Here is a 25735-nt window from a genome sequence, read left to right on the forward strand (position 1 = left end):
TCATGTATGTAAAACACAGTGATTGGCATGCAGTATACACTAAAAATACAGGCAATTGATACTATTGAGTAGGCTCACATTTAGCTCAAGATAGGATGACATTCTCCAGAGGCAGTCTGAGAAAGTTGAATTCTATTACAGCTTTCCCAGCAATAGTGCCCCAAACTCTATCTACACTATACTTGGTTCCATAATGGCAGTCACACTCATGCCAGGATGGTTAATTGTTAGGCTTCTTAAACAGGGACTTTCTAAATCCTCAGGGAATGAAGAAATGGTTCAGCTCTACTAGGCTAACGTGAGGTTTCTAGAAAATGTGAACCCCACCCTCTCCCCAATGGTGATTCTCATGGTTCATGTGAGGGCATCTAACAAAAAGCTTTTCCTGAGAAAATCAATCTGTCCTCTCAGTCCCCATCAGTTTGCTTTCTGATTTATACTAGGAGATCATTATATTTGCCCTTCCTGAAATATTTGGTGTGCCATTTCCCACAGGACCTTAGTATTCTAGTTCTTCAGAGTTTCAGGATGATTCACCCAGTGCATTAGGTGCTCTCAGGAATGAGGTTGCTATTTCTGAAAACCTCTGATCTTTTTTAGGCTAAATGAATGCCATTAGACAACATATGTCTACAATGTACTAATGACACCCAGGTGGTCTAAAAGTTGGCACACCCCTTAAATGCCTTACTCATTTCCCTACTAGTCAATCCGAGTGTGCAAACAAAACCTATCTGAAACAAAACTGAAGAACAGTGCCTTTTCAGAGAATATAAAATATGAAAACACAGGTCTAAATACAAATTTATCAAGTGGTAGAACAAAAGACCCAAATGGTAATATTTTACAAATATTCTAGTCATCAAGGCCTCTTCATGGTCTGCACATTATACAGAAACAAAAAAAAAAAAAAAAAAAGAGAGAGAGAGAGAGAGAGAGAGAGAGAGAGAGAGAACCAAATAATGTTGCTGAGGGAAGGAATCAAACCACACAGCCCAAGGCTGCTATCCCTGACTTTATCTAATAAAGTGGTTTTATCTTAGAAAGTTTTGTATAAATCAATGCTTATTTAAGTATTCTAGTTTGGAAAGGACTTACAAAGCAATCTTGCAGTGAATCCATTAGTAAAATTAATAACCACTTCTATTTACAGCTTTTATAAGTTAAAATGCTCAAATGGTAATACTTAAACTGGGATTTATTTTTGACCCAAGAGATCCTAGCACAGTAGCTATACACTGTAAGCAACTTTTATTCCAAGATGGGCATTATGGCACTAAACTGATATATTGGCATATTAATTCACAGTAAATGCAAAGACAAGTCATAAATCTTGTGACACATGGAATCGTAGCACGGAGGTGTATATATGGCATACAGACAGACTCCTCTATATGAGATTATGCCTTGTTCTATTGGCTGTACTTTAAAATTCAGCTGATATCAAAGGAAAAGCCTGCCAGCTACTGAAGCATGTTGTGATGTAGGAAAAACTTGTATACAAGCTAGAAAATGCACTGACGACCAGCCACCTGGAAACTTCTAATAAAAAGATTGGCATGTTCTGTGGTCCTGGTGGCCTGATCACAGTGACTGCAATTCCATAGTCCCTGTCTATTAAAGGGCTCTCCTGAAGTGGGTTGAGTGAAAGAATTATAAGGGTCATTGATATTAAAATGAAGACAGCAAAAACAGGCGAGCTTTTATAGGGGGAGGTACTCTGTAATGGCAAAAGCAATTTCATCTGCATAAAATAAGAATGAGACAGGGCTCCTCAGAGTCTATAATATTCTAATGTGCAGTGCAAACCTCCAGGGCAGGGAGATAGCAAGCAGCTGTTTCTCAGACAGTTTTTACTCTCAGGAGCTTTCCCTATGGGAGCATTTCATTTGGGTAACATATTTGGAAATGCTGCTTTAAAGACAATTTTAACAACAATAAGAGTAACTAGCATTTATTAAGCTCCAGGGATGGAGCTTCATGTGAAACTCAGGAACTAGTCTAGAAGCACAGTGGAAGATGGGTCACATTAGGTAGTTTGGAATAGTGGCTGAAAACTGTACATGCCAATGGCTGGATTGGCGGAAGGAGGACCCAGTGTGTTAAAGGACTCATCCAGAGCTCAATTTTCATCATCATTATCAATGATAATAATAAAAATAGTTCAGCTTTATTGATCACTTTCTGTGTTTCAGGCACTGTGGTCAATCAATCCTCAAGACAGCCCCGTAATTTCAATCTTCTGATTGTCTCCATTTTACCCTCATTTGTCCTAATGACCCAGCATGTGTTAGAGGTGGTGTTGAAAACCAGGTTTGTTCCACAGTGAGTTGTGTTCTTTCTATTCCACTAGCGCTGTCTCTCGTGAACACCTTGGTGAAGACAAATTCTGAAGGACCTGCAGAATATCATGTACAGTGGTTTATGCTGTAGTTAATTACACCTGGCAGAAGACACTAGGAGAAAATAATATTTATGAATGGATTCTCACAGCTCAGAACTTAAAATACAGAAAAATACAATCAACTGAAATGTTTGTAACCAGAAGTAACCTGCAAGCAAATCCTATGTGGAGGCTAATTGTCTTGATAAAGTAATGAATCTATTGTTTACTCTGCATTTTAAAATTTTCATTAAGGTAGAACAGTACTCAAGAGACAGACTTTATTGTGCAACACATTCTGTGAAAGTCTTTTACTAGTAAGACAAACATGCCCTTCACAGAGATGTGTAACACACAGTATTTTCCAATTCTGAGAAGTATTCTTTGGTGCATTAAGAGATAAGGGGGTGTTCTATTTACTTAATATGCCAGCCGTCTTCATGTTTAAAGCAGTAGGGTTTCAGCCTTTGGTGGAGAAGCTTGTACTAGGCACCGACTATGTGCCAGGAAGAAGACATGGGTCCTGCCCTCTATGGGAAGACAAAACCCTTTATTCTTAGGCAAGCAGTGAGAAGACCTAAAATGAAGGAGTTAGTAAAGCGCTGAGAAATCGACAAGGAGGGACTGATTCCAAGACGGTCTCAGGATAGGGGCATTGGGAATAGATCTGGGTGGGTAAAAGCTGAGGTTGCATTTAAGCAAGGCTTTTAAGAGTTGCACTTGACCAACTGCACTTACAAGGATGAACTGTGTTGTTCACAGTAAAAATAAAATGGAAGACCCCAAGTTAAAACAAGGCCCCAAAATGTAAATACTCAATAAATCAGGTCTTTTATTTATGGACAAACAGATTGGAATGCATATTTATACAGCTACTATCTTATGGCCAACAATTTACCAAAGCAGTGTCTTGTGTGTAATACCTATTACTTCAGAATAAATTATTTTGTAAAGAAATATATATGTATATATAAATTTAGTCACGTGTTAAGCAATGGCTCAAGTCACTGACATAGGTACTATTCCAGATGGAGGAGTTACTTTATCAAAAGACTGGTTTAAATCACTTACAGTTCAAAATTCAAATCGAATTGCTATTTTTAAACACCTACTGGGTTCCCAAGTTCTGCCTAACCTAAACTCTCCGAACCTCAGTGGATAAAGCTAGCCCAGAATCAAGATCATTAGTTTGAGTAAGAGCCTGAGAGAGGAGAAGCCTGTGGTCATCACCATATGACCATGAAGCCCCTCTAGGTTTTGAACCTTAAACTCTCCAGCTGAAGGCAGCAACATTTGAAACTTATGAAGTCAAGTGTCATCAATATCTATTAGTCCAATGTCCTAGCAACAAATTGAGTCCTATTTTGAACCATTCTGACATAGAGAATAGTTCAAAATGGGAAAGGAATTCAGTACCCATTCAGTCCTTATTTTTTTACTTTACAGGTAAAACTATGCAGACCCAAGGAAGGAATATACCGTGCCCAAAGTTACATACCGTATTTTGCCATGTATAATGCACACTCACATTTTGGTGTGCATTATACATGGGATTATGGAATCATTTTACCCATGTATAAAGTGCATCCTTATTTTTCTCTCAAAAATTTGGGCAAAAGTGCACATTATACACAGCAAAATACGGTAACTTACTATGGTAAGGAAATAAAGGCAAAGCTAAAAATCAAGAACCAGCTAAACTGCAATTGCTTTTGAAAAAAAAATAAAAATATATTAAATTAGCTGAGAGGTAAATTTCACTCTACTCTTTGATAATTCTTTAGAGTATTAATTTCTCTGAACTTTGATGAATTTAATTTCTGTATGTCACCTAATATATTATGCAAGGCTTCACAAAATTCCTTCTTTCCTCCTTTCACATACTTTTTGGTGTAAATGAACCAAGAGGATAAGGAAAATGATGGTACATTTTTAGAGCTGTTTAAAGGACTCAGAGAGAAGCAACTAGTCAAGTGTGGTCAATGTTAGTTGAATCTTGATGGTTATATTTTATGTTCTAAGCTTTTGAATTTTGAATTTGAAACATACAAATGCAAATACTGAGGAATACTTTCACCTTTGCTCTTCATCAGCTCTGCTGAAAATATAGACTGGACTGAGCAGAAGCTTTCTAAAAAGACTGCAATGAAAAGACCTTCCTGCATGAGGTCCTGGGCCCAGGACACAAACTGACTTACATTGCTTCTCATAAATGAGAGTTTGATGCTAAGCTCCTAAGGGGCAAGAGCTCTGTCATACTGCTCCAGACTTCCTATAACAGACACAAGGAAAAACCAAATAGGTACTCATTAAATGGCTGTGGAAGGACTGATTTAACAAGAGGCCTCAGTTTTCTTAGAACAAATCACTGCATTGAGTTCTACTGGAAAGTTTTATAGTTTAGATAATTTAAAAAAGCTTTTGGAGGGGTGAGGGAAGGTTTGGAAGGGTAAGGCAGAATTTGGATTAAGTTGGAAGTGTTAGTACCCAAGGAAGGATGACATTAGTTATGATTAAACAGAAGCAGTTTGACTGTCTCTCTTAAAAAGAGTAATTTTCTGACCATATCTTTCTTATTTGCATAGTTATTATACAGCCGAGTGGTTCTTAATGGGGTGATTTCTCTTCTCATGGGATGTTTGGCAATGTCTGAAGACATTTTATTTGTTGCCACAACTTGGGGGTGGGCAGGAATGTACAGAGTCCAGGGATGCTGCTCAACATTCCACAAAGTACAGGATGGCCCCTGACAACAAAGAATTATCTGGCCCCAAAGGTAAATAGAACCAAGGCTGAGAAACCCTGTTCTAGTTTATCACAGGGCCTGAAAATAATTGAAGGAAAAAATACGTCAATTCATTTTTACAGCAGGAAAGAAGAATGAACAAATATGTTCACTGAGTTTTAGTTCTCACTTGTTTCTCATGGTTAATTTGGTATTATTTTTAACCCAATGTTATTTGGTATCAAGTATTAGAATGTGTTGGTTGATTTGTTTAGACCTTCTGTTCAGAAAAAAAAATTGGTGCCAATGCACAGAGATGATAAATATTACTATTTGGAGCACTCTAGGGACACAAGTCAGTTTCTGATTTTCCCAGTGTCTACTCTCTGCCACCAGCAGGAATAGTACTAAGCAGAAGAGGAAATAAAGTTCAGATTGTGTGTTACATCTAAATTTTCCCCCTGCCTACAGAGGTATTTATTCTTCCTCCTCAAAGCCCTTTCTCAGAGCCAACAGACAATGACAAGAGAATGACAGGCTATCAAATGGTTTCACAAGCTGTAAGAATGTACAGTCTCCTTGGTTAGCTAACATGTTTCACTATTGCAACCCCGACCTATATTTTAAGGTACAGGATACTGTCTCAGCACAGATTTAAGAGAAACATTATCAGGCGAAAAGAGAGCATTGGATGGGCTAAGGGCAAACTGAATGCTGTTTGGGGTAGGTGCATGAATGCTGTGTTTTCTACAATGTAATTTTCCTGTCCTGGTAAAAAGGGCTCCGGGGAAAAAGGGTCTAGTGGCTGTAGCTTCTGGTCTTAGAAATGCAATTTTAATTAAGGGCTGATCCAAGTACAAGACTTTCCTTGAAAATAATTTTTGCCAAAACCCTCTGGACTAACTTACATTATGAAAAAAGTTAATTAATTTAATTTTTAATATCCTCATCCTGAAAACACAAAGCTTTTTTTCCTCTCTTGAGGCCATTAAAGAAGAGTTATTTTACATTGGACAAGGGGACAACTTGCACTGAAAACTTTCATCGTATTTTGCATGAGAAGTTAACATTTTCATGGGATCTGAATTTGTAAGTAGTAGATGAAAACTCTGCTCTATTATATAGGCTCTATATCATATTGTCAACTCAACAGTTCTTCACCACAAAACTGTGTGTTTGTTCTTTTTAAATACTACCCCTTTGATTCAGCAAGAAACCTTCACTGCTAGAAAAGGAATCAATTTTCAGTCTAGCAAGAGCGTACATGTTTGTAGTATTGGCAGAAAACTTGCTTTATTGGAAACTCATGTCATATCATCCTTGATCACAGCATATTAATACAACTCCAAAGTATGTCAGTTCAAAAATCCTGAATGCCAAGGGGCAATTTACTTTTAATTTGAGTTTCCAGTGGTCCAATATTTTTAGGCTATTAAAAATATGGAGCAAACTTAACTCCATTATAAAGGACAAATAACAAGAATAATTTAGCCTTGGCAAAGACTTAAACAATACATGCATTATGGAAAAGAAAAATCAATGACAATTTTAACAAAGACCTACTGCTAAAGAAATAAAACATAGGCAGTATGTAATTCCTTATCACTCTATCTATCAAGGGTCATTCTAATCAAAACCAAATCAATGATTTATGCCAGTTATTTACAAGGGTGTAAGAAGTGGAGACACATCTGTTCTATTCAGTCATATGCTGCTTAATGATGGGGATAAGTTATGAGAAATGTGTCATTAGGCAATTTCGTCATTGTGCAAACATCATAAAGTGCCTTTACACAAACCTAGATGGTACAGCCTACTACACACTTAGGCCATATGGTACAGCCTATTGTTTCTAGGCTATAAGCCTGTACAGCATGTTACTGTGCAAAAAAAGAAAATGGGATGAAATCAAGCACAAGAGAAAATGATGCAATAAAGAGACACAGTAAACACGAGATGTATGAGGCTGCTACTGGTATAACAGGGCATAATGTTTTACAGCAAATTGTTTTATAAGTAGAAAGAGTACACTCTAAAATAACAATAAAAGTATAGTATAGTAAATAAATAAACCAGTAACATAGTCTTTTATTATCATTATCATGTACTATATAGTGTACAAAACTGTATATGCTACACTTTTATACGACTGGTAGCTCAGTAGGTTTGTTTATATCAGCATCACAACAAACTCATGAGGAATGTGTTGTGCTATGACACTAGGATGGCTACATCACTAGGCCACAGGAAATTTTTCAGCCCTAATATAATTTTATGAGACTACCGTCATATATGTATTTCCATCATGGACAGGAATGATATGCAGCACAAGCCTGTATTGAAATAAATTGGCCAAAAAGTAAGTGTTAAGAGGAACACAGGACATGGCAAAAGTAGGTTTATACTTGTGAGTATGCAAAACACAGAGTTTATTCTTGTATCATTATTCACTAATCATTGCATTATTTTCCATAAGAACAACTGTAAACCTACTCTTGCCCCACCCTCTATACGAGAAGCTTGCATTAAATTAGTGACTCCTTACTACATTCTGCTCTACTGATCTATCGCTGCTTTCTAGAGGTCAGTCCTCCCTTGCTTCCCAAGCACCACATTCTCCTGGTTTGCCTTCTTTCACTTCTAAGCAGTCCTCTCTCTTCTATACCACCTTAAAATATCAGTGCACATCAGGGATCACTTCTCTACCCACTCTTTCTCCTTAGGTGATCTCCTTTGTTCTCATGGTTCCACTGTAGGCTGAAAAGTGAGAAACATCTGCCATAAACCTAGAACACATTCCTGAGTAATTTGAAGGCAGGGCCATACAGTGTCTGACATACAGCAAAGTAGCTCAATAAGTATTGAACAAATAAATAAGTTAAATATAAAAATGGATTCATGGGATTTCAGTTGGAGAACTGTGAAAACAGTTGAGTTGTCCTAGACAGGCCCACACTAGAACAGTCAGAACCGATCTGGCTAACCAACTGACCACAAATGTACAAGTGCACTCAGGCAAGATCAGCAATACCCAGCCTAGTCCAGGAGACCCTATCAACTCTACCACTGCAGGGCATCTGGTCCATGGTTCTTTACAGCATACAAATATTTAACCTTGTTTAAACTGTATCAATGTTATTATTCTTGCAATTCATGAGGAATCTTGGATTTCATATTCATTTTTTTCTTTCTCATCATGAACATCAGCAGGGTTACTCTGAAGTCAATGAGCAACTGCTCTCAAGTATATAATGGCCTGATTACTGGCTTTGTGTTTGTTTTATCTGTGAAAAGTTTTGGTAATAGGGACTTGATTCTATCTTTGTACAGTCAATGGCTGTATTTAACCGTGACGACAAAGAACCTGGGTAACTTGTTCATGGACCTGTTGTTCATCTTTTTATACTTTACGAACCTTTCAGCATGGAACACACGTCTCCATGGATGTCTTGGAACAGGACCAGGTATCAAGGACTTTTTGGCATGGACTAAAAGTCTCTGTGGACATTTTGGATAGGATCACATGGTCTGGGCTAAATGTCTCCATAGATGTTTTAGACAGGACCAAATGTCTGCTAATCACAGACTATCTATAGCAGATCTACCCAACCTGTAAGACTATGAGAAAGAATAAATTTGTTCCTGTTTTAAATTTTTGTCTTTTATTTATTCTAGAGAAAGGGGGAAGGAAGAAGAAAGAGAGAGAGAGAGAGAGAGAAGCTTTGATGTGAAAGAGAAATATTGATCGTTTGCCTCCGACACACACCCCAACCAGGGACCGAACCTGCCAACCCAGGCCTACGCCCTGACCAGGAATCAAACTCACGATCTTTTGGTTTGTGGGACAACACCCAATCTACTGAGTCAAAGAGGCCAGGGCTTGTTCCTGTTTTAAGCCACTTTGTTTTAGGGTGACTTAAAATACAACATGAGCTAACCGGTAGACTGGTCCAAAATCTGTTTTTCCCGCCAGTCTTTCCTTCTCAGGAAAGAGATAGTACCTCTTGTCAATGCTGAGCCTGAAAACCAGAATAATGCCTGGCTTGTACAAGACAATGAATATCTATTGACAAATACATTCATTATGTTAACAGTGACTGGAAGCACTGTCAGTCACTTGCTGCCTAGAATTAGGGCAAATGGCCAGTTGAACTCAGAATATCGAAATTTGTTATTTAGTTAACTGTAATGAGAAATATTTCCTGAGTATTTATTGTTGACAGACACTGTGTTTTGCCTGTCATATCTATTTAATAAAGCTCTATTCAGGAGGGATGAAATAAAGAATGTATATTTAAATATAGTTCTAATTAGGAAGGGAGATAGATTTCTTTTAAGACACCAGTAACTGCTCCCAAACAAAAAGCTGCACTAGAATAAAAGACTCCTGAACTATTCTGATTTGCTATGGGGATTTTTTTTTCCTCCCACAGTAAATACTCTGGATATATTGAACTAATTATCCACTAAGTGAACAGCTAACCATGCATGTCAATTAGAAATTTACTGAATCAGTTCATGAATTTTCTAACATGGATCCAAAATGCTACCTTCTCAGAGAAAAATCAAGCGATTACAGAGGGAAAATGGCTAAAGAAGGAACAAAAGGAAAAATTACTCATTGGCAGCAGCTCTAAACCCCACTTTCTGAAATGTCCTTTGTTGCATGAAAAAAAAATAGATTCTCTTCAGAGGCTAAGGCGGCCTGCTAGACAAATATCCTCACTGTATGAACAGCCTGATTGAGCCCACGTTGCCCTAGAGAGGGCTGTGATCAGGCTGCATATTGCTGGGCTGAAAGGGCTCTAGTAGATGGACAGTGTGAGCTTGACTACCTCTCTGCTTTTAAATGTTTTTTTTCTCAATAAACTATTTCAACTAGTGGTGTGAGTGTGTTTGTATGTGTGTTTCCATGTGTATGTTCACACATTCTTTGAATGCTAATCAGAGACCACATTTCACTTGTACTACTGTTTTGTGTTTTTGGAAGGGGCAAAGTCAACAGTGCCACCATGGGGGCAATGGCAGGTATGTGGGGGAGTTGTGCTGAGACAGCTCCAGCCCCAATGAGGTCCTTGGTTAAGGATAGGCACATAATCCAGGGAGTCACTTGTGCTCATACCAAGAGAGAGGAACACAAGGAGCAAATAACCCTAATATGGACATGTTTATCTTATAATCTCTCTAAATCTCAGACAGACTACCCTAAAAGGACGTTCACCCTTAGTGCACAAGATCACTCTACCCCCAGGTGGGCACAAAAATCCAGAACAAGAGTGGAGCCTCTGAGCTCCCACCGGGAAGCACCAAAGCTGGATGACTTAAAAACAGATTTTTTTTTCCTATCTGTGGGAATCCCACCCACCTCAGAAACATGCACTCCTGGAACTCTTCCCTTTTTAAAAAAACTTTATGTATTAATTAATTAATTAATTAATAGGTGAAGGGAGGGAGAAAGAGAGGGAGAGTATCATTAATGTGTGGTTACCTCTTGCACACCTCCGACTTGGGACCTGGCCCACAACCCAGGCATGCGCCCTGACTAGAAATAGAACAAGCAACCTTTCACTTTGCGGGATGATGCCCAACCCATTGAGTCACACTGGCCAAGGCTAGAACTCTTCCCTTTTCTTGGAGAGGCAGTTGATGGAAGAACCAGTTAAGGTTATTTTAAGGTCTAGTGGTTCCATGAGGAAAACTATGGGTTTGATGCATTACCCCATTTAAGGAGGCACTGCAAGAAAAATGACCTGCACTTAGTAGATGTTCATGTAATAAACAAAGGAGAACATGTGACAAATCTCAGGCCTGCTGCTTTAACCCCTTGTCTACTGCTTATAGGAACTTTCAAAGCAGGATGTGGATGAACAAGAAAAGTCTCCCAATGGATGTCCTGAGTTAAGTGTACATTCTCTCTCACAAGCAGTAGATAAGATGGTGCTGAGCTGTTTTCTTCAGCCTTGCTCCTGAAAGGGGTAGTCAGGGGTTAGCATATAGGATGACCTGAGGAAGCACAGTGTAGTAAAAGAGGTCTGTCTTCAGACACTTGGCTTTAAATTCCAATCAACACACATTAGTTCTGTGTGACTTTGAACAAGTTACTTCACATCTCTACATTCTAGTTTCATCATCATGTTAAACCAAGATTGATGACACCTACCTCATGGGTTGGGAAAATTAGCGATAATAAACCTGAAGTGCCTGACACAGAAAATATGTGAAAAAACTGATATAAAAACTGATAGCTAAGCATCTAACCAAACCACAGTATACAGAATGTACTGCACAGAATACATTACACAACTTCATGAGGCCTCCTTCTTCATGTTTCCAGAGGGAAATAGACCATTTCATACAATCTCACTCCTTGTGAAAGTCACATAGAACACTTTCTTGACAATGACCCAGCCTGATTTGGCAGGACATTCTCTTCACGTGCCTTAAGCTAGTTCACACTATGCAATGAAAGTTTTGTCATTCAAGGACTTAGGTCAGCAGATATTTTGTAAGACCAGGTTTTGAGGTAGAAGGTCAATTGGCCTGAGGTGATTAAGACCTGGCCTGAAGCTGAATAAATGTACACCAGCATAGGGAATAAATCCCTATTCTGACATTACAGATTCTAAAACATTTTTGACCAAGTCAAATTTGTTGAGAATTTGCCCTATAAATATATTAGAGTTAAACCTCACTGTTTCTCTTATTTTTCTGAAGAACAAGCCCCATTTTTAATCTACTGTTTTTCTGACAGCAAGTACAAGGTCCCTCCACCTCTGTTCATGTAGTATGCCTGCCGATGTCTCTTAACAAGATGACACTAGCGCACATGGAGAAAAAATGAGAGCTCTGTGTAGGACCAGTCTTGTTATGACAGTCAGTTGTAATCGAGACCATGGAATTTGTAAGTAAGACAGGCTGCATTTGAATATTGGCACCATTTCCTAGTTATGTGACCTTGGACAAGTTATTTCTCTTCTCTCAGTCTGGGTTTCCTCATCCATAAAATGGAAAGTAAAAAGAAAAAAGAAAGAAAGAAAGAAAAGAAAAGAAAAGAAAAGAAAAGAAAAGAAAAGAAAAGAAAAGGCCAACCTAATTCCAATGATTGCTGTGGGAATAAAGATAATGTTAGATAAAGTATGTGGTACAAAGTACATTAGTACATTCTGGATAATAGCTAATTATTATTTTCATTATTTACATCAAGATAGATGAGTGGATAAAACAACTATGGGACATTTACACAATAGAATACTACTCGGTCATAAAAAAGAAGAAAGTTTTACCCTTTGTGACAGTGTGAATGGACCTGGAGAACATCATGCTAAGTGAAATAAGACACTCAGAAAAAGACAAGCGCGATATGATTTCACTCATATGTAGAATCTATGAACAAACTGAACAAGGAAAATGGGACAAACTTAGAGATGGAGGACAGGATGGCAGCTAGTGGGTGGGTAGCTTAGGGGGTGAAAGGATTGAGCCAAAGGGAGAAAGGGTTCCTGGACATGGACTACAGTGTGGTGATTGCTGGGGGGGGAGTTTTATAAGGGGACTAAATGGTAATGGGAAAAATACAATAAAGATAAAAAATTTAAAAAAGATAAGAGAGTAGGTTTCTAACAAGTGATAAAATAGGGTTCATTGCTAATATCCAGACCTGTAGGTAATAGTGGAAGTGCTCAGAGCAAGTCGTTCCTATAAGAGGAGGCAATTTTATCGTGCTGAGAAAAAATGAAGCAACAGAATCAACTTCTTAATAATTAGAAATGATACTTCTTCATTTATACCATTATAGGTGAAGGACATCCTCTGGCTTAAAGAGAGGTGATTAGGCAAGTGACCTGTTTATATGTTTTTTAAATCTGGGAACAGTTCTATTAAATTAAATTCAATTTAGTTATTCACTAACCATTCTAGTCTTTCTTCGTGTACCCTGGACAAAGTAATCACATCCTTGAAGACAAGGGTCATTTCATTTACCTCATTTGAGTGCTGCACTCCACCTAACTATAGGTCCACAGAATTGGCAAGTACCTCCTGAGATCCTTCTGCTTATGACAACTCCTTATCATAGAAAAGCTGAGAATGCACTGTGGAGAACATTTCATTCCTTTAAACCTAAGATGTCTCTTCTGCACTAAAATTGCTTTTGGGCAACAAACTCACATGTAGGGCGAGAAGGAGAAAGCCAAGCTTTTGGAAAAGCCATGGAGGGGAAAGGGTGTGGGCTTCAGAGGCCAGAAAAACTGGATTCAAATCCAGTCCTGTCATTTATCAAGAAAGTGATTTGACCTTTCTGAAACTTAGTTTGCTAATGTGTAAAATGTTGGAAGCAGCCCCTATCTGACAGGGTTTTTGTGATCATGTCTCTAAGCGGCTTTGCAGGACGCTCTCACTGCATGCAGAAGTAGCCCCATGGAACTATGAACTCTTTCCTTCCTTTGTGTAGATCTAGTCTTCCAGCCAGTGTACACTTGTTACTTCCAAAGCTGGACATGCTGAAAGGTTGACCCGGAGCAGCTCTGAGAATATATTTCTTAAAATAGCTGGGGCTCCTAAGTAGAAATATGCTAGCACATGGGTGGAAGTGGACACGTGATTTTGATGTTGTTGGAGAGAGTGTGGATATTGGCTGTGAAGCAAGACAAGGGTAAGTGTTGATAAACTGTAGGATGTTATATCTCTCATTCCACACTTTCCTGAGGGCATTACTCAAGCCACGTATTCTTAAGCAGACTAACAAATGCTATAGCATATAACACATAAAAACCTGAATCATCAAAATATACAATGCTAAGGGTGATTTACAAACATGGGTAGCAATTAAAGTCTCTCAATCATGTCAAAGTCAGTTTTCAAACCCATGTTACTGTAATAAATTTACGCAGCCATAACTGGTGATGTCTATATGATAGGTGCCTCAATGATGACTGTGTCTGGTGTAACGTGGGGACAGACATTCAGGTCCTGAGCAGCTTGAGTCAACTTTTTGGAATCTCACCCCAGAGCAGCAGCAATCAAGTAAAGAAGTAGTAGTACTTTCCTGGCCTATGAATACTCCTTCTCTACCTTCTTTAAGTACACTCATACATGGTCCCTAGACACTCTTCTACCCACATTTGCAAGATGAATCATATTTTGAGAGCAGAACAAATGTTGCAACAATTACTTGCAAGAAAGGATGTTGGTCAAAAGGTGGAACTTAACCGCACTCCTGTAGAGAAGCCTAATTATTTTTCTAAAAGCACAGTGTGGCAAAGAGGCAAGGGGCCACCAAAAAGTAGTGTGTGGCTGTGGGTGTGTGCTTGGGGGTGTGGTAAGGTGTGGAATGGTGAGTGTGTGTGGTGAGATAGATGGATACCTTACATGCCTTCCAGTCCTAAAGGTCATATAAGTGCTGCCTGTCCAGCAATGCCTCTTAATCACAAGGCACCTCCTAAAAAGGCCCATGCAATCAGCATAAGAATTCTGAATTGACAGCTGACATCACACAACAGACCTTCTGCCGAGGTGATATTTTTCTAAGGCCAAGATTTTACCCTGTTAGCATATTAGAAGCACCTGGGAAGGTTTTCTGTTTTTTGTTTTTAAATAAGCCATGTTGAGGTTGAGCCTCTGCCACAAGAGATTTTACAGGGTTTTTGTTCGGAGAAGCGATTGGTAAAGCAGCTGGTTTGGATCTGAAAGACAAATACCATATGATGTCACCTATAAGTGGAACCTAATCAGCAAAGCAAGCAGGCAAGGAAAATATGACCAGCAACATTGAAAGAAAAAAGAAACTGACGGGGAAGGGAGGGAGGGAGGGGACAGCGGGGAGGGGAAGAGTAAGGGTCAGATCAAGGAACAGGTGTGAAGGACACATGGAGGAAGACAAGATGGGGAAGGACTGAGGGGGGAGGTGGGGGTGCATGGGGCAGGGGGAAGTGGTGGCGCGTACATGGAGACAAGTGTATTTGAAAAATTAGAAAAAGAAATTTAAAAAACTTATAAAAATATAAAATAAAAATATTATAAACAAACAAAGAAAAAAGTCCTCAGGTGATTTTGATGTTTAGCCACGGCTGAGAATCATCTAAGTGTATAAACATCACCATTTATGGTCCACAGACTTGGCGCTGATCTGTGAACTATGTCCTCAAGTATGTTTTTAAATTTAGTTCAGCTGACATTTTTTTCCACTGCAAGACAGAAATACTGTCTTGATGAAGGAAGCAATGCATTGGCTTACATTTGGCACAAGCTCCTTATCTCACTGTGGATAAGTCACAATTTCAGACCCAGCACTCATCTACGGATCACACTTGGATTAGCACTTCTCTCAAGACAGTAGGTGAGGGTCAGAGGAAAAGGGGACAGTATTCATTTTCAAAAGTGTGCCCTGGCTGGTGTGGCTCAGTGGACTAAGTGCTGGCCTGCGAACCAAAGGGCTCCCAGTTTGATTCCCAGTGTAGGTCACATGCCTGGGTTGCAGGCCAGGTCCCCAGCAGGGGGTGCGTGAAATATGACCACACATTGCTGTTTCTCTCTCTCTCTCTCTCTCTCTCTCTCTCTCTCTCTCTCTCTCTTCCCCTCTCTTCCCCTCTCTAAAAATAAATAAAACATTTTTTTAAATATGTGTTACTTGCGCTGTAAAATACACTGCTCAGTGGAGCCAGCATGGCATTTCCCTAAGCGAACTTGTGGGATGTTAATAGGTGTTATGAATAGAAAAGGTCTCACAGTTGGACGATGTTTGTCACTGAGGTGGCCAAAGTAAGAGAGATTCCCAATCTGTAAGACTCCTCAAAACCTTTAATATAGTCTTTTGCATTGTGACTCACTATGAGTGGTGAGGAATTTGGGAAACACGCATTTGACCACGGAATCTGTCTCTTCACAAAGATGTGATTAGTGCTCCATGAAACATAATCTGGAAAATGTTTGTCTGATAATTATTTAAGAACATGTCAAAGAGAGTAGAGTTAATCTCCGCATTGTTTTTCTCCATATAAGTGAGTTATCATTTAAAACAAAAGGCAGTGGAAAATTGGGGCTGAGGCAGCAGCACATTCTGGTGCATCTCCTTAACTGCGTACACCTCCATGCATTCGTTTTGGGTTTGATTTGGGAAAGCAGCTAAAAGCCACTCAGGCTCTGCGATTCGAGACATGGAAGATATTCCACCTGGGTCATACCATGCTGGAGCAGAAAAGCAGATTTTTAAAAATTGTTTTTTCTTTCTAAGTATTTGTTATCATTATGCTAAGTGACCTAAGTCAGTCAGAGAAAGACAAATACCATACGATTTCACCCATATGTGGAATCTAATGAACAAGCTGGACTAACAAGTAAAATAGAAACAGACTCTTAGATGGAGAGCAGGATGGCAGCTGTGGGGGGCAGGGTTAGAGGGTGGAGGGATCAAGCAAAATGGAAAAGGGACTCATGGGCATGGACAACAGTGTGGTGATTGTGGGGGGGGTGGTTATAAGGGGGATAAATGGTACTGGATAAAATGCAAGTAAAAAATAAAACAACTTTACTCTTTGATTATATTTATGTAGAAAAATATGTGAAGACCGAAAAATATAAAGAAAATTAAGATTATGTAGTATATCCCCAAAATATACGAACAAAAGATTATATTTCTTTCTAGCCATTTTATACATTTACATAGAATTTTAAAACAAAATTAGTAGTGTAAAATGCTTACATACCCTTTTTTCATTTCATATTATAGAGCAACCAATTCTTTAGCACATTAAATATTATATAAAAACATGACCTCCAGTTGGCTGCTTTGCAATCTAATTAGAGCTAAACTATAATTTGTCTCCAATTTTTGAATATTCAGATTGTTCTGAATATTTGCTATTAAAATTAACACTATATTAAACATCCTTCTTTATATATAATTCATCATGTGCATTTCTAATTTTTTAAAGATAATTTTTTTACCATAAGAGGAGTAGAATAACCAGCACAAAAGATGCATTTTTTTAAGCCTTTTGATACCTTTTACCAAACTGCTCTCTGGAAAGATTGTACCAATTTACAGTGACACCAGTAATTAGTCTCAGAGTCCCATTTCATCTTCACATTCCTTAGCAACATAGGAACTGAATGTTATTTCCCACCCTTTATTGTTATGAATTTAGTGGGGAAAGGGTGAATTGTGTCTTCATGTCTTGTTTGCAGAGTGTAAGAATTTTTCCACATGTTTTCCATTTGCTTCCCCTCTTTGTTTTTAAGCAGTTCACATCCTTCAGGAGGCATCTTTCACATTGGCGTGGTCTTGTCTTATTCCATGTTCTTCCTTGGCGGGCAAGGGCATGGAAGTTTTCGCACATTTCAGATTAAGCAGGAATTTCCCAAATGACTAGAATTAGAAAGTCTTCTTGTCTTCCAGGCAACCATACTATGTTAATGCCTTGGTAATAAAACAGAACTGGGCCATATTTTTCAGGTTATGGAGGGTTTCTGACCATTCCATGGACTCTCTCTGAGGTATGGTAGTGAGGAGGAAACTTTTGGATTTACTGACATTTTCTTTCAGGATCTTTAAAACCTGGTCCACTGTAACAACTTCTTCGTGCTCCTTCCAGCAATTATAATCTGTTGCCATGGCAATACTTGCAAAGCAAAGTGCAGCCTCCTTAGCAAGAACTGCCTCTGAAAGTGTGGTCATGTTGGTAACATCTACCCCTGCCAGGTGCAAAATAACAAGCTTTCTGCCCATGAATTAAAATTAGGTTTTTTGATTGTCAGCATCATCCCTTTCAACTGGCACTGCAGTCCTAGCTTCTTAGCAGTCTGTGTGAGGGCAGCTCTCCTTCTGGGGCAGAGGGGCTGAGGCACTGGGATGTGGCACACTCTTCTGGCACAGGAATTACTCCTACCATAGAAGGTCTGAGGCCTTATGGTGGTCTTGTCAGTGAACTGATAATAATGGCGATATTGCCGGGGTGATTCTATTCCCTCAAGGAACAGCAAGTTGTGGTTACTATGACATGAGTACATCTCTCCCCCTTCGGAGCCCAGATGTTTGCCCAACAGTTGACTTTTAAAGCCATGATGGTACATAGTCTACCTGGATCATACCATGCTGGGTTAGAAGGCAGAATTTCTTTTCAAAAAAGTGATTTTGTGAACTGGCTGTGAAGAGAAAAAAATTAAGAGGAATTGTGAAGATACCAGATCCTCAGGAACATGCCACAGATCCCTTGAAGGAACAGCTTTGTTGGGGCAGCACCAATATGGATAGATAAGTTCTAGATTCTTTTCAGGTATCAGCACTTAGATTTTGACATTTAAAAAAAAAATCGCACCACCATAACTCTGTCATCCATCCAGTAGACCTTTCAGGGCACTTTCCCAAAGTGGTATTACTTCAAACATAATTACTTGAAACGAGTCATCAGGGCTGGCTTCACACAGGAAGAACTATCTGCCTCCAATATTATAAAAGGGAAACCTCAGTTATGAGAGCTGTAAAGAAGAGGCCACTTCTTAGGAAAACATCTCCACCACCTCAAAGGGGACTCCTAGGTTCAAGGGAGAAGCGGGGGTCTGTTGCTTTAAAAAGTGAGTCATCAAAGAATTAATGGTTGCTAGTTTCTGTGGTAAAAGCCAGTCTGGAGACAGAGTTGAGATGCATCTATCTAATAAGAGAATGATAAATGCCCATCCTTGCCTGAAATTGAATTATTGGCTGGTTCAGTATACTTCCTTGATCACATTATTAGTTTCCCAGAGAGTAGAATCTATCCCCAAAATATGACTTAATTTTGCATTTGCTGCCATAAGGTGGGGAAATAGCAAAGAAGAGAGAATGTACTTCAGTGCCATTATTAGTTTCCTAATGTTATTAGGACATAACAAGTTGTCTTCTAAGAAGTAGCTGACATGCAACCAAGAGAAACACATTGAAACACTCTGTAGGGAAAGGATGCTGTTTACTCGTTGCTAATCATTAGTTTGACTTTGATATGGACCAATTTTTCATCTTTCTTGTGACTCCACAATTAAGCTGCCCTTTGCTTCAATGAGCAAAGAAAACTCTCTGGCATCATTTTTGTCAACCCTCAGATCATAAACCAAAGGTAGTGAGACCCTAAGACTCAGTTATTTTGAAATTAAAAAGCTAAGAATAAAGTATTTGATCTCTTCAGAGTCACCCAAACATATGGCCCTATCTTTTCCTAGTAAAATAGAAACATCCCCTCAATTCTCCACATATGGAACCCATTTATATCTTTTCTGAAAGTCAAGACATTTTCAGGTGTCAAGTATCAGAGTTTGCTTCATTTTACTGAACCGACTATTCATTCAAATAGTTTGAGACCCATTTGTCTCAAAAGGTCAATTGGTATTAAAATGAGGAAGATACACAACAGGAGATGACAGTTGAAGAAAAGGTAAGGAAGGAAATTAAAACATTTTCCTCAGTGTGTTCCTTAATGTCCTTCTATCTTCTTCCTCCCCTGCCATTTAGACAAGACTGATATGCATGGTGACATATTCTCTTTCTGGGATAAAAAAACCAAGGCATTATCAGTAATAGTCATTGTGCTAGTTACAAATAGGCCCCCTTCACGTTTGGCAGAGAAATGTGCTTTCCTTTGGTTGGTGAAAGGTGCCATGCTTCACCACCGGTCTGAGGCACAGATGCTCTTCTTCAACCACAGTCACTATGGTTGGATGCCTCTATGTATCAAAAAGGTGACAGATGTCCTAAGGGAGATGCAATGTGCGCACATGCATGCATGCATGTGTGTGTTTTCAATCACATGAAAACAGGATTACAGGAAATAGGCCAAAGGCTTGATTAAACGATGGTGATGAATCTCTGAGCTCTACAATATTTTCCCACGTTATGTTGACTCCTTTAAATTTACTATTGTACATGAGTCCTTGCTATATGTTCCTTGACTTTCCCCTTCCCTTCCTTTTCCCCGCCCCCTTCCCTCCTTCCCTCTTGTCTCTGTTGATTTCTTTTCCTTTCAGTGTTGCTGGTCTTATTTTCCTTGCATCTTTGTATTGTTGGTTAGGTTCCGCTCATAGGTGAGATCATAATCAAGATTCTCAATCCTTAAAACAAATGCTAGGAATCCATGAGTGGACTGTCTCTATAGATTTTGAAGAGCAACCACATGCAAGCATGTGTATCTTGGTGTGATTCTTTTGCACAATCTTCAAACATCAGCAAAAGCACAATGACTAGTGTTTAGGAAGCAGCAACTATGCTGATAATAGGTTGGCTTTGAGAAGTTACTCTAAATCAGTGATTTCATTTTGGCACACATGACAATGAAAGAAAAAAAATGAACAAAAGAACATAGCTATGAAGATTATAGTTTCTCTTTCAAAAGGCTTCTGGAACAGTAAGAAAAAGATTTTGCTAATGGTCTCTACTCTCCATGTGGCTTTCTCATAACAAAGAGAGTTGCTGGTCCTGGGCCAAATTAGACTCTCAGATATTGTATGTGCTTCTTCAGCCAAATTCCACTACACACATAAGATTACATCATAAGTGGTTTTTATGAAAATAATCACATCACTAAAAGTCACAAGCATTTGGAACAGATTTAAGAACTTATTTTAGAATTGGTTGCCCAGAAATAGAAACCTGTTTTTGGCAAAGTGTAATTTGGCCTTAGTACATCCTGAAAAGCCAGTGAGATGCATCCCTCATTCTGTATATTGTTTTACATGAATTCTGAGGGCCCTGGGCATAATACAAAACTCTAAAGAGACAGATGACTGTGAACAATTGTAAGTAAGTTATCTGTACCAAATCTCAGGTGGCCACAAACTATGGAAATTACCTGTCGCTTACAAAAAACCATCACCAACCAAAAGAAACACCAAAATTTTGCCTGCAATAATGCAAAAAAGTTGGTAGATTTATCAATTCAGTAAGGAAGAAGAAAATTAATCCCAGCTTGATCATAATCCACATAAATTTTTTGACCTAATTTAGTCATTCCTCTGGCTTATCCAACTCAAACTTTTACCCCCCTAATTTAAATATATTTTTCATTTGCACATGAGGGCTATATAAACACAACCTCATTAGAAGCAGTCCTACTGGCAGTTTCACGTGCACACCTCGAACAGTGGGTGGCTTCACCATCCTCTCCATTGCCTTCGCCTGCAGTGCAACTGGTGGGCGTCCATAGACAAGGCCGATTGCTGTCTCATCCTTGGGCACAGAGATCATGAGAGGAACTCCCTCTTTAACATGCTTCATATGAGGATAAAATGTTTCAAGATATGGACATAATTTAGAACTAAGATTCTATCCATGGATACTAATTATAATAATACACTCCAGCAACTGCAAGAGAAAACTGAAGCTGTACCTTACAACATTTAAAAACCAATCTTGCAAAAAAATTCTATGTCGCCAAAATGGCCACTGAAGACTTCTAAGCCCATAGTTACTTCGCCTCCTGAAGTAATTTCTTAGCAATGTTTCCTTATTTATCCAAGGGCTCTTCCACTGCAAGTTTTCTTCCACCCCCATCTTAGGTCTTCTGGATCCTGTTAATTTGTACAGAGATCAAGTGGTTTCAGGTTAAGGTCTGGATTCATCATTAGCTTCCGGGCCTTTGCTTGAAAAGGGTGTAGTAAAATTGTAAATGTCATCCCAGAAAACCTGAGCAGGGGTGTCCAATCTTTTGGTGTCTCTGGGCCGCACTGGAAGAAGAAGAGTTGTCTCGGGCCACACGTAAAATACAGTACAACAAGTAATCACACAAAAAAATCTCATAATGTTTTGAGTAAATTTACGATTTTATGTTTGGCCACATTCATAGCCGTCCTGAGTCCCATGCGGCCTGCGGGCCACAGGTTGGACACCTTTGCAAGAAAGGTCTACTACTATTTACAGATAATTCATAATAAGGAATAGAGGGAAATGTTAGCTTCGCTATTGCAGTGGCCCCGACAGGAGTGCAAGACTAAGGGAGGCCTTCAGTCTGAAAGAAGGCAATGCCCACCGTCAAAGTCTTTACAGATGGAAGGATGACAGCCACAGCAGGTGCAATGGCAGCAATTCAACTTGTGGATGAAAGGACAGATTAAAAACGATCCAAGGCTTGGATAAGAGTACCCATTCTCTAAAGAATTCTTCATATCTGAAAACTTTCCTAACAGTATTCACAATACACTCCAGATGATATTTTGAAAATTAATAGATCCTGTCAAAATTAGATGTAGTAAGAAAAGGGATTGGGACTTAAATTTAGCTATTCAAATGTTCTTTTTAAAATCTAGGCATTGTTAAAAAGAATTTGAAGTTTTGAACCGACGGCTTGACTGAATTTAGCCAGCTGCTTCTTAAATGATTTATTTTCCTTACTGAAACCAAAATTTGTTTTTCAGGATGATGTACAAGTAGAATAAACAGTATTGTATCTGTTATATAATTATATAATAAATAGTATATATCTATAATACAGATCCTGTTTTGTACTTGCAAATACACACGCATATAATTTTAGAGAAAGGAGAGCAGAACAAATTGGAATGCATTATATATAGCAAAGTAATTGTCACCAGTTAACTTTTTTTCCCATTAGAGCATAAGACCAAGTTAAGTATCTTCTCCATAAATCACCAGAAGACTTATTTTATCAACTGTAAGGGGTCACCATTTACATCTCCAGATAAGTACTAAGTGTAGACGTCAGAACTCACACCCAAAGTGGATAGCTTGGACATCAAAGTATGGGTAAAATAAAATAGAAATGCTTATTATATCGCTGAAATAAAATTAAACATAAAAAGTACACTTCTCCTTTTCAGCCAATGAAAATTCAAAATCTATTTGAAAGGAAGGACGGGGGAGACTTTGAGATGTAAAAACTTGCTTTCAAAACTATGAACTAGGGTCAATTTGGAGTAATTTCCTTACACATCAAATTGAATAGCATCACGTAGCAGTCTTTTCCAAGTCAGAAAGACAGTTGTACTGAAGACACCCATAATGTTACAAAAGGGCAACTTGAAATGGGAACCAGGTCGCTTTTAGAAATTGATCAGAATCATTTATGCAAAAGTCTACACCAACTGTCATAGGACAGGTGAAGTTTGTCACTTCAACGTTATTCATGGGTAAACTGCTTTTATAGTATTTGATATGAGGGAACAGGCTGTTTTCCAACAAGCATTTAATTAGCATACACAGCACACATCTTAAATGTCATTTTGAAAATTGAAATGTACACAGCTGGCAAAAAGTTTACCACATTTTGTGATGTGAAAAATGTTCCGGTTTGACATATGCAAAAAAAGTTAGAAAAAAAAATGAATGAATGTTCTTTCTGGGGAGACAAGACACTTCCGAGATAGATTTGTAGCATGGATTGCAAGGAACACCTTGACCTTAGTTTAAGTAAGAGCAAGTAGAGCTTTCCAAACCTGTGCTTGAGCTGAAAAGAAAAACAAACTACTCACAGTTTCCTTGAGGCATGCATTTCACTATGGCAAAGTACAGGTGGGCGTGCATTACATGGCAAGTCTGCGTCTGCTTCAGCAAACTAAGTAGACCATGAGCATTCTTCGAGCGCAATGCAAAAGCTTTATGGAGTGGAGGAGAGTAAGAAAATTTGGAACAATCTTCTCATTATTTCATTTTTGAAGTGCCATTCCTCAGCTGACTGCTGCCTCAGGAATGCCAGGTAATAGGAACAGGACTGGGCCAGATGTTGGCTACAGGAGCAAGCAACTTGAGCAGCCAAACTGGGGCAGTGTAATGACAACAGCTGAAAACATTTCAGCTGTGAGAAGCAGGGGGATGCTGCGTGCTGTGCCAGAGATGACTGTATTATACAGCATCCTATCTGAGGCTGCATAACACACTCGCCAGCGAGCTGGGGCACCTCCTAACCATGTCAGGGGCCGACAACACACAGCACACCAGAGGGCAATAATGCACAGTCAAAAAGAAAGATAAAGAAAGGAGAATGAGAGAAAACAAGCAAAACACGCGTCTGTCGTGCACAAACCTTCGGGCTCTGTGTTTTCTTTGTGGTGTACTTGCTTCAGCGGGCAGCAGAAGATTTCGTGACACTTAGCACGAAAGGGGGACTCTTTTTTCTTTAATTCCGCAGATTGGATGGAATCTTGCCGTAACATAATGTATTCCTGTGTGCCAGGAGGGGCGTCATCCAGAACTGTGGTCACCACATAACAAAATGAACTCAAGTTAGAGCTTCATGAAAGCAGCGAACGTCTTAAATCAAATCTACTCCCAGGGAAGACTAAGGTTAACAACATCCCCCAAAAATTTCAAAGAAAAGCATTTAATAGCTTGACAATTTTATTTTTAAGAGGCTTTGTTTAAAATTCGTAAGGCCTGGAAATAGCTTACTCAACTACAGATACCTCTATTGCTAGTACAATGAAAATGTAACAGTGTTAAATTGTGTCTGGAGTGCGATAAAATATTTTAATACCAATAACCATATTGTATCTAAATAAACACCATGCAAAACTCACGTTTCAATTTCAGATACAATATAAATACAGTTGTTCTTATGGAAAACAATATAGTAATTATCAAATAATAGTACAAGAATAAATTGTTTCACGTGCTCACAACTGTAAACCTACTTTCGCCCACCCCTGTGTTAACAGGAGGAACTGCGTATCACTATCAGTTTATTTTTCTTTCTTTGGTCTGCTGCTGGCAAGAACCTGACTTCCACACAGTATGTACTGAGTCGGATGGAAGAATCAAGGGCACTGCTCTTTAGTCTTTGATTTCCAAAGAGAATTAGGACTGTTGCAAATATTCCTTGGATGCTGAAAACCCCTTAATGAAGATAAGGAGTCCCAGCTGTGAGCCTAGCCATGCGCACTGGATCAAAGACCTACCTTGTTGAACTGTGGAAGAGCAGGGCCTGGTTCACTGCTTTTCATCTTAGATACACACCAAGCCCCTCTCAGCCCACATTTTCTTCCTAGGCCCTTTGTCAATTTCCTAAGCATGATTGTGAATTTCTAGGTTTTCTTTCTTTTTCCCCTGTAAGAACAGATGTCTGCTTTTATAGTGTCCACTGGGACATTCTTTAGCCTGATTAACCACCCACCAAAGAGGGTACAAATTTGATCTGCATTTGTAGAAAAACAGAAGTGAGCCCAGAACGGATTTTTTTTTCACACCCTTCCCAGCGAGGATGTGAACTTTGCCAGGAGTGAGTCAGTACCTCCAAAGCTGTGATTACTGACATGCTGACTCATTGTACTCCCCCAAAAGCATACACTCAACCTGCATTTAGGAGGACTGGTCCCATCACCAAACTCCTTATGGGGAGAATAGTGCTGTGGTGTTTGGAGAATATAAACAGCTTATGGCTGAAATTAAATGGGATCTGAAGCTTCTGTCTTTGGCAAAACATTTCCAGCTCATTGGTTGGGATTTTAATGGACTTCAAGAATATTTTTTTCATGTTGGGGTAAAAGTAGTATAAAAACCAACATAATATTAAATTAGTATTGAGTTTTGAACAAGTTCTAGATATATAGCCTGTGTGTAAAATTATTGTCTTCCTTTATGTCATTAAATTATACAAGAAGGTGATGAATATTTCAGTCAGTTTTCTATTTTCCTCCGGCATTCAGCAGCAGTACTCAAA

General features: G+C 38.9%; 1 protein-coding gene and 1 pseudogene across 3 annotated transcripts in view; both read right to left on the bottom strand.

Moving 5' to 3' along the window:
* Positions 1-25735, bottom strand: part of FGF13 (fibroblast growth factor 13) — a 497959-nt gene that overhangs the window by 173089 nt on the left and 299135 nt on the right. For all 3 annotated transcript variants that reach the window (XM_054579559.1, XM_054579560.1, XM_054579562.1), the window contains one exon: positions 24104-24271. In XM_054579559.1, the coding sequence (XP_054435534.1) occupies positions 24104-24271 (168 nt within the window). The remainder of the gene's footprint in view (positions 1-24103; positions 24272-25735) is intronic.
* On the bottom strand, positions 17514-18177 carry LOC129075485 (S-methyl-5'-thioadenosine phosphorylase-like; annotated as a pseudogene).

The sequence above is a fragment of the Pteronotus mesoamericanus genome, unplaced genomic scaffold (genome assembly GCF_021234165.1).
Source record: "Pteronotus mesoamericanus isolate MK-2021 breed Mesoamerican mustached bat unplaced genomic scaffold, CSHL_Meso_final contig_55, whole genome shotgun sequence".
Lineage (NCBI taxonomy): Eukaryota > Metazoa > Chordata > Mammalia > Chiroptera > Mormoopidae > Pteronotus > Pteronotus mesoamericanus.